A 13,567-nucleotide genomic window follows, 5' to 3' on the forward strand; every position below is an offset into this window, starting at 1 on the left:
TATTTCAATAACACAAAACGATTCCCACACTTATGGGCAAAGTCCTACGCCAATGCGTTGCTGTGCTGCAGGAAACGTAAACACACAGGGCAAGGGAAACTGGAGAGGGCACTCTCGGGAGTTTCGGTGTAACATTTTCCCCGCAACTAAGAAGCAGCGTGAAGACAAATCAGGTTTGCTCCATTTCTGAAGAGCCCAGCTCTCAATCAATCAATCAATGCCTCTTAATCTTTCGGGAAGTCTCAAAACGTCACACATGCACAAAGTGGGGAAACTACATGCGGTACCAAAGGGTACCTACACATCATTGCACATCCAGGCATCCCATCATAGCCAATCTAGTGAAATCCAGACTGGTACAACCAGGTACAACCTTGGAAAGGGGCGTTCATTTATTTTTATTTTGAAAGAATTGAAATGCATCCTCAACTCTAACTTTACCTTTATTTGGAATGACTCAGTGTCTTACATGCTTCTAAAGCCTGGAATATCTCTACTCTCGGTACCAAATACACTTTTGGGAGTACCAACGTGACAAGAACTAGGACTTATGCAGTGAGGCAACTACATTCTCAGCATGGCTACCTTTCAGTCATTTATTAAACAAACTATTTAATTGACACTTTGACAATTTCGGCGATAAATTGCAACAAACTGACTCGTTAGAAGTCTGCAGTCACCAAACAAGTGCATCTCCGTCATCAACTGCCAAACTGATATGCTACACTGTTTTGGACTGAATGGAATGCTGACTAGATATGTTGTTCACATGGGCAAATTATTCTCCATGCACATATACAGGGTGCCCCAACTAAAATATGCCCATATTTTAAAAAAGACAGTGCTCTATGCAAGCGGAGCTGGCTCAATTTGTTACTGACCATGTACTGACAACGATACGTGACAATATTCAGTTACTCTCATTCGCATAGAGCATCCTGCCTTTAAAATCTTGGTGCACTTTAGTTGGGCACCTTGTACATACGCATATATATATATATATATATATATATATATGTCATAGGGTTGTGTCTGTACAGGTTAATGGCACGTTTAAAGCTCTGAAATAGATGCAGACGTTTTGCGACGACGAGGCGCGGAAAAATTGCACTTGATACATTTCGACACTCTCCGTAAAAAAGCTGCTCTTGAAACATGCCCACTCGCATTCGTGAAATGAGCTTGCATATCGTGGGGGTTGTCACACCTTCGTAACTACAGGAACCACTCAATTAATTTAGTTAAGTCTGCTTAAACTGCTGTACTTAGCAAGGTAGAAAAGATGAGGAGGGAAATATGGAGTGTTTCACGTAAATGTCTGCTTTCAGTCACGTAATGGGACCTCCAATGTAACCAATGCAACGAAAAAGCAAAAAAAAAAAAGGAGCCAAGAGGTAACGAGGAACGAAACAGCAATTTTGAAGTCGAAGAGCAAAGTTACAGATAAAGCATGGCCACTTTGGCAGTGCTTCAAATGTAACCTGTTTGTCGCGCAGAAACTGGGACCGTAATCAATCCAATGCAAAATATGCAATAATAATAATAATAGTAAAAAACTGGATCAAAATGCAAAAAATTACTTTGAGTTGAAATCAATAAAAGGGTAGCTGCTTACATGCATTTAAGACCTGGAAAATGGTTACATATACTGAAGCTTGACCACCGTGCATTTCAGCCTGAAAGCTACCTTAACTTCACTTTCAGAGGGCAAGTTCATTAAACGTTAATTCCCTCGCAGTTATGTACGCAGATCCTAAGAAACTGCAAGTTCTGTCGAAGGTGTGACAACCGTGTTAGGTTAAAACAATGAAAACAAAAAAGCATATTAAAATGGATAAATAGGGACAACTTTTAAAATCCAAAGAAATGGAGACAAGGAATGCATTTTCTTTCTTTCTTCGAAAAAGAAATAGAAAAATGGAAATGTTCGACAAAGTTCGAGGTAAAAAAAAAAAAAAACACATGGCGGATCAAACCCACTACACATAATTCCGCATTGAGTGGGAAGGGACCAAAAGATTCAAATTATGTACAAGAAAAAAAAGAATCCAACGTAGGAACTTGAGTAGATATGTTACAAACACGGCAATCTTTAGTTGCATCAAAGCAGCACACTTCAGCAAAGCTCCATTGTCAGCCAGATGGCCCCACTCGTAATGACGCGATTAAACGCGTGACACGGAATATCCGTTTTTATATATGTCGTCTGCTCGTAGTCTGTGTTTTACTTGACGCTCCGGCCTTGAAAGCCGTGCGTGACCAGCTGTGACTGTTTGTACTCCTTCCTCCCACTTTCACCTGTAATGGTAATGGTACAGGGTCACCTTGCTGCAGTTACGGCACTGCCGTAGTCACTTCAAATGGCGACACGCGAGAGCTGCGGGAAAAATAACTTTCCATTCAACGCGTTGTTCTTTCGCGAGCTTCCTCGTAATACATGGTGGCATTCCCCAGAAAATGTCAGTACACAAATACCCTAGGCTACCAGCAGGCACACCTTTGGGCTCAGATATTTGAATATTTAAAGTTTTTCTTTATTTTTTAGGTTTTATATTGCCTGTAGAGCATGCAATTCGAGTCGTGAACAACAATTACAGTCGAACTTCGATATACAACGAAACTCACGGGAACCGCAGTTTCTTTCGTTGTATCAAAAGTTTTGTTATATCGAGCCGAAGGTCGCGAATCGCGAAAGATGAGCGTCGAGAACTCCCGCTACGATCCCAACGAGTTTTCCATGAAAAACAACAACAATGACAGACATAGTGCCAAAAGGCGCCTAGAGAATTTTATTCTTGTATGAAATAGGCGGTTATTCACGTCTGCGTCATGACTAAAAGATGTGGTGTCACACATTGTTTGTTTGTGTGCCGCCAAAGCCTCCTGAGCTTTCTCCATATCGTGTTGCGATTCCACAAACCTCTATGTACGTCTGCCTAACGTCAAAGTACGTCAACCACCTGATGAGCCGTCAACACACAAGGCTCGATGTCTTAGTCATTGTGCTGTTAGTCACCATCGTTCTCGGCGCCTTGCCTGCAAGTGGCCGCGACCATCTCCTTTTCCATAATGCTCTCCATTGCAGACTCCTCCTGGCCCTAATCGCGAGTGCCCTTCCTTTGCTGCAGGAACAGGACGCCCCTTTGCTTTCGTGACCCCGAGAAGTTGGCCTTGGGGTCGTAAACCTTATCTCGTTCTTTCGCTGTAACGAGGTGGCGGCTGAGACGGTGGCTAAAAAGGCCATTTCGTTGCAGCGGGAGTTAAACTTATACCTTGGTCTCTATGGCCCTCTGCCGGGGGATGCATATTAGTTCGCTCTATCATTAATTTTGTTATATCGCATTTCATTGTAACGAGGTTTGACTGTATACACTTTTTCGTGATGTTTTCTTGCATATTATACATCACACTGAAATGCTGCGCACAACAAAATGTTGTCACGGTGAGGAAACTCATCTAGCAAAACAGAAAAATTTGCAGAAAGCCGTAGCCAGTGGCACTCGAGAGCATCACTGCTGGCATCCCTAGAATAGGGAAGGAGTGAACTGCCCTTCAACGTGATAAGGTAGCGTAGGATAAAGGACTAATATCTCACCAAAAGAAAAGAGGGCATCCTTTGCTTCCTGACGTACTTTGGGAGACTCGTCCGCATAGGACAGGTGGACGAGCTGCTCCATGAATTCCTGAGCCTGCACATTTACGGAAAACACGACCCCTTTATAGCGCCGTCTGCAAAATTTTTTGCGTCGTTTCTTCGCGCCTACCTGGATAAGAGACAGGGCTCTGCAACAACCTTGTCTGGTGACAGCTGCGTCAGCCTCCAGTCCTTCTAGTAGGATGTTGCATGCCTGTTGAAACAAACAGAGCAGCACATTTTTAAAGAATGCACCCCGGATAATGTTTGTCGGGCATTTACCTGCTTTCTACCAGCCGATTTTGCTGTCACCATCTTCAAGTGTTGCTCTAAATGCACAGTACAAAAAACAGATATGAGCACGCTTTCGCTCTGCCAAAACGAAACGGGGAAAAACTCACCCGCTTGGCTCACCAACTGCGGATCTCCGCAGACGAGCATCTGCATCACGGCGAAGAACGTCTCCTTCGACGGCAAAGAATTTCTTAGCTGTGAGAGAGCTCTCTTCACTGTTGGCACTTCCTTTGACGATAAAGCATCTAGAACTTTCACTGCGAGATAGAATTGGTCAAAACGTTAAAAAATAAGTAAGTAAATAGAAAAGAACCACCCAATAAATGTAGAACATTATCGGAGACTCACGTTCATCCTCTAAGGTGGCAACGTGGTCCTCAAATACCTCACCCAGCCCCATGAGGTAAGATTCAAACTGCAACGCTGTGACCACCAGGTTTGGCTCTAGCTTTGGGACGTCCAGCATGCTGAACAGCACTATTGCAGTCACTATCGAGAAGCAAAATGCAACGACTCAAAGTGTTAGGTCATCCACAATTTTTTTTTTAGGGTAAAATAGCATCTTGTACCTCGATCGCTGAAGCTGGCATGGTTGAGGCAGGATCGGACCAGCCTGGTCAGGTTCTCGCGGATCTGGCTGACGGTGGACACGATGGCGTCTGGTCCGACGAGCTGTTCCCAGATCCAGCGTGTTTTGCTGTCCTTTATTAGCTTTGACCCTAAACGGGGCAGACAACAAAGATATCTGTACTCTTGCTAGCAGATAACGTATTTTGGAATTTATTCGAGAGGCAGAAAAAGTCAGAAATTAAAGGGAAGCTCCACTCATGCTTGCATGTCATGCCAAACGTCATATAATATGTTTCACATTAAAAGCATTGCACATGAACAGCCTTAAAACGAGTTCTCTTTTTTTTTATCTCACAGATATATACTGATATATAGCCCGATTTTACCCTATTTTAAAGCACCCCTGATGTAAGACCAGTTTTTTACTGCCCCGATTTTTGAAAGACACAAAAACACGAGGGCCTAAGCACACTGTGTCACATTCCAAGACTTATACAGAAACACTAACCACATAAGGGCTTCTTGTCATCGGAAATCTGCTTTGCCAGCTGCAGGTACTTCTCGATAACCTTCGATTGGCGCCGTAATTTTTCGAGCGCGTGTCTTTCACGGCAATGCAGCGGCCCAAAGGAGCCTAGAGTCTGTGCAAGTAGAAAAGCAGTTTTTAAGAACTGTTCCCAGTTGCAATATGTACAGCAACTCACTTCGAGAAGGCGATGACAGTACCAGCAGTGCGTCGACAGAGCCAAGTCCAGATGCTCGGAACCGGTCGTGACCGGTACCGGACTCGAGGTCACGGAGCTAGGAGAGCCACGCCGGCCAACCAGCGAAGACAGCCCAGAGTCTGCAGTTCCAGTTGTAGTGTGAGAGTCCGGCACTCCGTTCTTCTGCGGTCGATGTCTCGGACTACAAGGCGACGCACGGATGATGTTTAGAATGATGTTGGGAGAACGACAAAAGCTCTCGTACCTTGCTTCGGAGACGTCGGAGTCTTCTCCTTCGATGGCGCTGTTGAGGAAGTCGAAGCAGCCCAGTGCGCTCTCTACGGATATGCTGGCGGCCGATCCGGTTGAGCCGCGACGGACTCGCTGATGTTTCTAAAGCGAAATGGAAATACATTTTCGTTTTGCTGCATTTTAAAGGTTATGTTGGGTATGAGCTTGTTAACAATCAGGACATAGTAGTAGCAAGTAACTCAACAATAGTGCAATGTAAGAATGTATTACGGACATCTTAGTTACGGTTTGTATTCTGGAATGTAAAGATATGTTGGGTGAGGCAATTAGCGTACATTTCCGCTGAAAGAGTGGTTAAAGGGCAAGCGAGCTGGTGGCATAGATCCGTCACAAAAAGCAGGCACTAGGGATGTCAAGAAAAACGTACACGAACAAGGTTGTGCGCATTTTTCTTGTCATCCCTAGTCTTGGGGTTCTTCGTTACGGATCTACTTTTATGGTTATGTTGTAATAGTTACAGCTTTGGAGGGTTAGTGTGTCAAAAGAGCTTAGAAAAAGATGGGTCGGCTCCTCTTTCCCCATGTCAACATAACCCTCTTGTACAGGGTGTGTGCAGAAAAACATGACCCGCATTTTTACATGTAACTCGCTGTCTACTTAGCCGAGGAACTTCCGGTGGCACACGACGGCGTATTTGTGCGTGCGAAAGCTACAAAAAAATCCTGGAAAGCATACTCAGTGTAAAAAAATAAACACAGCGCGAAAACATGAGCTTCCATGCATTAGAATAGGGTGGTCATGACAGTGCATGGTAGTGCATTTCGGTCTCAGGAGAGTTATGTGCAGGCACCGCTAGGGGTACTGCCGATGAGCATCCATGTGGGACATCGTTTCGATTTATGCACCTATAGCTCCCCTAGCGGTACTTGGACACAACTCTCCTACGTTAACCGTGTTGCCCTTTCACATACACCCTGTTGTCCACCATGTTGCCCTATTCTGATGCACGGAAGCCGACGTTTTCGTTGTTCCGTTTATTTTTTAAGCTGAGTATGGCTTCCACAATTTTTCTGCAGATTTCGAACGCATAAATGCGCCATCGTGCGCCACCGGAAGTTCGTTAGTTTGGTAGGCAACAAGCTATGTGCCTAAATGCGGGTCATGTTTTTCTGCACACACCCTGTATATTTGGAAATATAGCTGGTAGAAAAATTAGTAAAAAAAAAATGCCGACCCAAGAAAAAAAACTCCAAACAAGCTGGATCTGTCCTGGTCAAGATGCATGATATCCTGTTTCTTTCTTTCCTGTGTACATGCTGTAATAAAAGCTTTGCAAGACCACACAATGTTACTGATTAGAATACCTCGTACCACTCATACTTACCAGGTACGCTGACTCATTGAATGACTTTCGAGAGCTAAGAGGTCTGTCATTATTAAATTTCCCGATGCTCGGATACGAAAGTCTCTTTTATTACTGAACAGTAACACAGTGCACGGGCAGTGGAATACGCGTAAGACAGAAGACAGGAACAGAAGGAAAGATCTTCGTTTTCAACAAACTAAGGAAAGATGTGAGAGAACTGAGACAGAGAAAGAGACAGAACAGAAGTACAACCCAAAGCATCGTTTGTATGTATGGAAAAATGCAACAGAAAATGAATTAACAAACAAAATTGTCAGTAAGCAAAGAAACAGAAGACATCTATTTCACTAGACCGTAAAAGTAACATATATCCCCGAGTTTTGAGAAAAGACACATGAACAACTGTTCACTTCAGTGTTCTGTCTGTCTGTCTGTCTTTTTCCAAAACTCATGGATATGCTACCATTGTCATATATTTCACGTCAGTATGTATAATTCACACGTAACATAATTCACACATTCAGTATGTGAAATGTTGATGGGACCATCAAAATGTGTACTACAAAACCATTAATAAATGCAATAAACCTGAGTGGGTGTTCAAACGTGTGAAGCAGTCTCATCCTGCTGTCTGTCCCACACACTTTCGAAGACAGGAGCACGTGACATAGTCACACGCAGAATGTGAAATAATGAAACCACACATGAGCACACCATGACACTGTCGATGCGAGGCTAGTTCCTCGAGTCAGAAGAAGAGAGAGTTTGCCTGAGGGACATTCCTCACCCGAAGTATCCTATCCAGCTCGGCTATGCTTTGTTCTAGGGAGTGTAATTCAGGGTACTGCCCCTGGATGTCCTCCAGACCTGCATGGAGGCCACGGACACTTTGCTGCAGGGAAGACGACGATCCATCCGCAGTGTCCACGCTGCTGCAGCACTCAGATCCGCTGTCCGCAGTGCCAGACCACCTGCGTCCAGAAATCGGCACGTTTGCACACTCGGTGGCATACAAAAAAAAAAAAAAAAAGAGGCCTACGGTACAGCAGCAACGTAAATAAGAGAGAGGGAATGAAACAGGATGAATGGAGGACATATTTCATGCATAAAATTTGTACAGGAACTGTTATTTGGTTCTATTCATCACTGATAGAAATCAAACTAAAAAGAAAAAGAAAAAAAGCACCGCTCACATGTGTGCAGGTTCAGTTAGCATCAGAGCAGCATAGACTTTGTTACGATATTCCTTTTTCTTTTCTTTTGTGTGTATATGTGATTTTGAGCCGTAACATGCACTAGTTTTCAGTTCTAGCACACACTCCACATAGTGACTCCATGACAGCTCAAGGAAATGGCTATACATACAGGAGAGAGCAGTTTTAATCCTGTCTTAATTTATGAAGAGCCCCAACATTTTTGGACGATTCTTAGGCACTACGAGCACCATTCACTGTAGTTCGAACATCCGCCGTACGGGCGGTATTCTTTATGGCACAAAAGAAATGCAGTACTTTATCCTCCGGGCTTCCGGAGAAAGGGATAACGAAAAGTGCGTAGTAACGATGCAGACGACGCTGACGATCTCACCTGTGAGATACGGTGGTCTCAATGGGCTGCAGTGTTGGACTGTGAGTCCTCCCGTAGACGTAAGCGTTGAGGAGCACCGTCTGCCCGGCTATCCTCGGCAGCTCCCCGTTGGGACTCGTGGCCGCGGAGCTGGGGGCGGACACGCTGCCTCCGTTGCTCCCTTGGTAGCAATGGAAACGGTGACCCTCCAGCTCAACTGTGGTGCGCAAGTCCCTCCCAGCGTGTGTCCCCACACTGTTATGCTGCCACTGCTGCGGGAGCCCGTTGTCGTAGCAGGGAAGGCTCTGGTAGTGTTAAGTTAATGTGCGTGTATGAGCCCACATTTTGAAATACAACATAGCTGTACATGTAATAACCCTGTCAGACGGTATTCTAAATGACAGTTAACATAAAGGACCTTTTGAGCTTTAAATGCCCTTTACGGAGTAGACCCCGTCAGACGAGCCGTAAAGGAGCCCCTCGTTGCCGACTGCTTGCGCCGTCTAGTTCGTTTCCGCTTAAATCTGTACCCCCGTACTAAAGTTGTCGTCTTACCAAAACCTTACCGACGTGGTTGTGATCTGTGTCCGAAATCTTTGCCACATTTACAAGTTTTATCTTTCACTTTAGCATTGTCGGAAGCGATGTGATCGGATGCTGTTGTCGAGAATTTGAATCTTTTCGAGTCATAAAAGCTGTTGGGGAGCTCAGTCGGGCCACGGCAATTTCTAGAAAGCGCTTTCACGCTGACGTCTGACATGGTTGTCGAAGGTCATTTTTTGGAAAGGCCATTTCTTCAAATGCCTTTCGGCTTGCCGTCGGACAGGGGTGTAAGTCAAGAAATCCGTGGCAGGGATGCCAAGGGTGCCAGCTTCGCAACATATCAGTGGCATCATGTGCTCGCCTAGGCCGATCACAGACACATCTTTAGATTTCTGGCCAGAGCTGACTTGTCCCAACGTACAGTAACATTATTGTATGGAGTGTGCTTACCCCTGAGCGCTCTGTGCTGTCGCCACGGAACGGTGACACGCCCCTTCTCTTTGAGAACGGCGACTTTGGAACGGCAAGGATGGGTGTAGTCTGTTTGGACGCGTGCGTATCCTCCATGCAGCCGTGCAGAGGACTGCAACAGGACAAGAGGACAACAACGTAAGGACTGCGGCTGACAACCACAGTTCGGTACGACTTACTTCCACGTGATGACCAGGTTAAGCTTGAGAGAGCCGCTCGAGTTGAGGTTCACCGTCATCAGCTGGGAGTGGGAGCTGAAGAGGTCCTTGATCTCGCAGGACTTGTTCCCCAAGAGAACATTCTTGCCAAGACCACGAACTTCGACAGCCTTGAAGCGAGAATATGATTCTATATCCGCGAGCCATCAACATCCGTAAGACATCCGAAAGAAACCCGTTGCCTTCTCGCTGAATAGGCGACTCCGTTCCACCTGTGCATTTAGTACTGCAGTAGACATGCATCGCGGGAGGAGTGCCTTAACGCAAAGCGCCGCTAATAGTGTTTATTTATTTGCAATTTATTATTTAGTGACTGTTTATTTATTTTCTGAAATACTGATTGCAGCACATCGTTTGAACGGGCCCATCTAGGCTCAGCATGTGTGATACTAGGTGCTGGGGGAGTTGCGACATAAATTACACACAACCAAAGGTAGGACAATTCACCAGCTAGAAATCTGGTACGTACATTACCTTACAACGATGATAGTAATCATAACAACAACAACAACAATAATAACAGCAGCAATAATATACAAGCAGGGCCGGCAAGAGAAATCACGGGCCCTGGGAATGGGTCATGACCGGGTCCCCCCCTCGCCACATCTCGATGACATAGTCCATTTCGATGTTGATTTCCATGTCCCGATGACATAGACATTTCCTCATTATATGATTACGACGGGCCTTGGGTTGTGCGGGTCCCTGAAGAGGCCCCGGCTGCAGCCCCCCCCCCCCCCCCCTTCTCACCGGCCCCGTATATGAGCCTGGAACACCTGCTTGGTCACGTAGTTGAAATATTATAAAACGAAAATTAATAACAATTTGAGACTACATCGCGAGACAACTATGGACATGGATGGTGCTGCAGTGATTGCCCTACTGGTTTACATAGCAATCCCCGAGGGATCTTGAACGTGTACTGAAATCTTACATACGGGACCCATACATACAGGACATACGGGACAATGGCATATGGGACCCATACATACAGGACATATGGGGCAATGGCCGAGAACCACAATAATCAGCGAGGGAACGTGTTCACAACTCGTGCACTTCACTCCAAGTTACACCAAGAGTAAGGGTGCCGCTCGTATGAGACGGATGTACAAAGTTAGTCTCTGGCTCACCTTAATGTAGAGAAACTCCCCAAGGAGCGCCTTGACGAGCACCTGCTGGTTGTCCCACACCTGCTGGCCGTTCTTCTGGACTCTTCCTCGGCTCTTCCACTTCTGCTCGCCGTGCTTTACGGTTATCTCAAAGTTATCCCCCGCACAGAGACGCGCAAAACCCTGGATGCCTGCAAAAAAAAGCCGCACAGTCACAAAGCGAAGCCCCGTAGACCCGTAAGAATTTGTAAGGATGTGTCTTTGCCTCTCATCTGGAACTGAAGTGTTCCCATGAGTTGCTCCAAGTGAGCTTCCAGGAGGCAGAGAGAGTCCATGCATTCCCGGTACCCAGACCGGACTCCATGGAGCGCAGTGTCTTTCTCGTCTCCAGGACTGAGTACATAGGCGTACGCCATGCTCCGTACTCCCTCTCGCATCCGCTGTTGCACCTCATATTGCTCGCGGAGCTCTTCAACCTGGTGATTGGTTTTTCAGTTGTCAATAAGGTAGAAACTATAAGCATGCCACGCAATAAACGAAGAGCGTTCTGTTGCACAGAAGTGCAACAGAGCTTAGCTTGTGTTTTGGAGTGTGTTCTTTTCTTATTTTATGTCGTGACTGTGCGCCAAACAGCATAAACACAATGCTCAAGTACTCGTGCAATTAGTTACATTAAACGCAGTACTATTGCAGGAAGTGTGATTTTATATAGTGCTTTCTGTGCAAGCAGAACCTCAATTTAAATTATGATTCCATTCAATTAGACAAATACCTTTGAAAGCTGGAACTCTAGCCTCTTCAAATACCTTTCAGCTGTCTTCAATTGCTAGAATAAACAAATGCGTAAATTTTCAACCATTCTATACAACCTGTTCACATGCTGTTTTCAACATGCCCACTGGAAGCACACAAAATAAGGGGGCACCCTGAAGACATGCACCATGGCATAACATGAAATCATGCAGACAGCGACATGCTGCAACACTTGCCATGCTATGTGCATGTCTTACCTTATCGCAATCATACAGCTTTCCCTGAGACTAAGGCAAGGAGTGAAAGGGAAGGGAGAGAGCAAAGGTGAACAACAGTCAGACCACCACCACAAAGTATCCCAAAATGCCTTAAGTAACCATAGCAACCACTGGTCAAACACTGAAACCCCCCTCACCTGTGAAGAGGAAAGGGACAAGTTGTCCATCGAAGACCGTAGGTTGAGGATGTCTTCTTGAGCAATACCTATGCATTCCCTGTGTTTGATAGATTTTATTACTTATTATTTAAAAAAAAAAAGAAAATCAATCACCTGAGCCCCCTTTCGATCGCATGGCAGATTAGAAGAGTCCTGGCTGGACGCGGAGACCTAGGGGGTTTCCCAGACCACGTTGCTGACAGCCCTTGAATGATGCGACGAGAGGCGTGCGGACTATGGTGTTGGCCTAAGACTGATCCTGTGTGCAAAGTGGCAAATGAAACGTACATGTAAATGATGGTGGTGAAAGACAAAAAAAAAAAAAGATGAAGAAGAAATAAGGAAATGAAAATGTATCAACTGGACGTACTCTTAAGGTTGGTTTTGTAATGTGTTTTGTGAATGTGGGAAAAGCCAGCTTTTACAATCCAAAAACGGTGAGTAAATTTAAACTATAGGGAAGAAAAATTTTTATTCACAAATTCTTCCTTGATATGCAAGACATAAAAGTATTTGAAAATTGAGCAAAATTTGCCTCTCGTTAATTTCAACTCCGTCACCTCCCGCAAATATTCGCTGTATCCGAACCATCGCTATAAGTGGAACCATCGCTATAAGTGGAACTCATCGACAGCCAAGTGTACACTTTCAAGACCGATTGAACCTGGGCACGACACTCTGAATCTCTTAATCATTTCAGCTCTGTCGCCTCTCGCGAATATTCACTGTATCCGGACAATCGCTATAAACGGAATTCATCGACAAACGTGTGCGTAGACCGTGAACACCAAACGAATTTACCTTTGGAGACGGTGCCGTTGCTACTGGAACCGCTGCTGGAACCGAGGCTGCTGGAACCGTCCGTCATGCTGCCCGAGAAGGCGGGGGTGGAGGACGCCGTCCTGCGATGGCTCATGAGTCCAACGAAGGAGCGGCTTCGAGCAAGCACACCACCGGGCGGGGGATCGGGGGATCGACTGGTAGTCAGTGACTCGCTCAATGACATGTCGCGGTTCACTGACGGGAAAGAAAAACGATTGTCACGCACGTGGTCGACGCCTCTTTTCTCTGTAACTCGAAACGAACGTCCCCCAGCTGCGCCTAGTGTCGTTGTAAAAGGAGAGATGAAACGCGGCATTTCGAAATACACTAGTCCTGTAGAACAACAGCGTGGTGACAGACATATTGTTTTCATTTGACGTGAATTTTCCTTCGTGCTTACTTTTGTTGGGATACATATTCAATGGTAATAAGAGTCGTCTTCACGCATAAATATTTCCTTTTTTTTTTTTTCGCGTTCATTGACACATATACGCACTCGTGCCAACACAAACGTAAATATGGCGAACAAAATGCCACCAGATATCGTAAGCAGCGTTTTGTTTCGTTTGTTTTTAATGCAATACCCTCTAGTTGTACGTATACAGTCCCTCCCCCAACTCCTCCATCGCGCCATCCGGGAAACGCGTAGCCCTCTGTGACCCTAAAAAAACAACAACAAAAAAACACGTAATTTTTTTGCGCATCCCTTCGGTGAATAAGTACACACACACAAAAAAAAAAAAACATTTAACGAATATTTAGCTTCGCCTTACGACAGTATAACTAAAAGAACGACTTCTACGAAAGCCTCTTTCTTGAGGTACTA

The 13,567-nt window shown here is 45.3% G+C and overlaps 1 protein-coding gene across 4 annotated transcripts in view; it reads right to left on the reverse strand.

Annotated features, from left to right (window-relative positions):
* Positions 1-425: 425 nt before the first annotated feature.
* The window catches only part of LOC135390718 (rho family-interacting cell polarization regulator 2-like), a 43,858-nt gene continuing 30,716 nt past the window's right edge, over positions 426-13,567 (reverse strand). For 3 of the 4 annotated variants that reach the window (XM_064620560.1, XM_064620559.1, XM_064620557.1), the window contains 21 exons: positions 12,721-12,936; positions 12,034-12,178; positions 11,899-11,977; positions 11,741-11,770; positions 11,503-11,556; positions 10,996-11,206; positions 10,752-10,921; positions 9,580-9,728; positions 9,380-9,512; positions 8,408-8,691; positions 7,608-7,791; positions 5,468-5,595; positions 5,203-5,404; positions 5,007-5,139; positions 4,498-4,647; positions 4,277-4,417; positions 4,036-4,185; positions 3,917-3,963; positions 3,765-3,848; positions 3,596-3,689; positions 426-2,298 (listed from right to left, as the gene is read on the reverse strand). In XM_064620560.1, coding sequence (XP_064476630.1) covers positions 2,225-2,298; positions 3,596-3,689; positions 3,765-3,848; positions 3,917-3,963; positions 4,036-4,185; positions 4,277-4,417; positions 4,498-4,647; positions 5,007-5,139; positions 5,203-5,404; positions 5,468-5,595; positions 7,608-7,791; positions 8,408-8,691; positions 9,380-9,512; positions 9,580-9,728; positions 10,752-10,921; positions 10,996-11,206; positions 11,503-11,556; positions 11,741-11,770; positions 11,899-11,977; positions 12,034-12,178; positions 12,721-12,925 — 2,847 coding nt within the window. In that variant the 5' untranslated portion in view covers positions 12,926-12,936 and the 3' untranslated portion in view covers positions 426-2,224. The remainder of the gene's footprint in view (positions 2,299-3,595; positions 3,690-3,764; positions 3,849-3,916; positions 3,964-4,035; positions 4,186-4,276; positions 4,418-4,497; positions 4,648-5,006; positions 5,140-5,202; positions 5,405-5,467; positions 5,596-7,607; positions 7,792-8,407; positions 8,692-9,379; positions 9,513-9,579; positions 9,729-10,751; positions 10,922-10,995; positions 11,207-11,502; positions 11,557-11,740; positions 11,771-11,898; positions 11,978-12,033; positions 12,179-12,720; positions 12,937-13,567) is intronic. The other variant, XM_064620558.1, reaches the window with a different exon arrangement.

The sequence above is a fragment of the Ornithodoros turicata genome, chromosome 4 (genome assembly GCF_037126465.1).
Source record: "Ornithodoros turicata isolate Travis chromosome 4, ASM3712646v1, whole genome shotgun sequence".
Lineage (NCBI taxonomy): Eukaryota > Metazoa > Arthropoda > Arachnida > Ixodida > Argasidae > Ornithodoros > Ornithodoros turicata.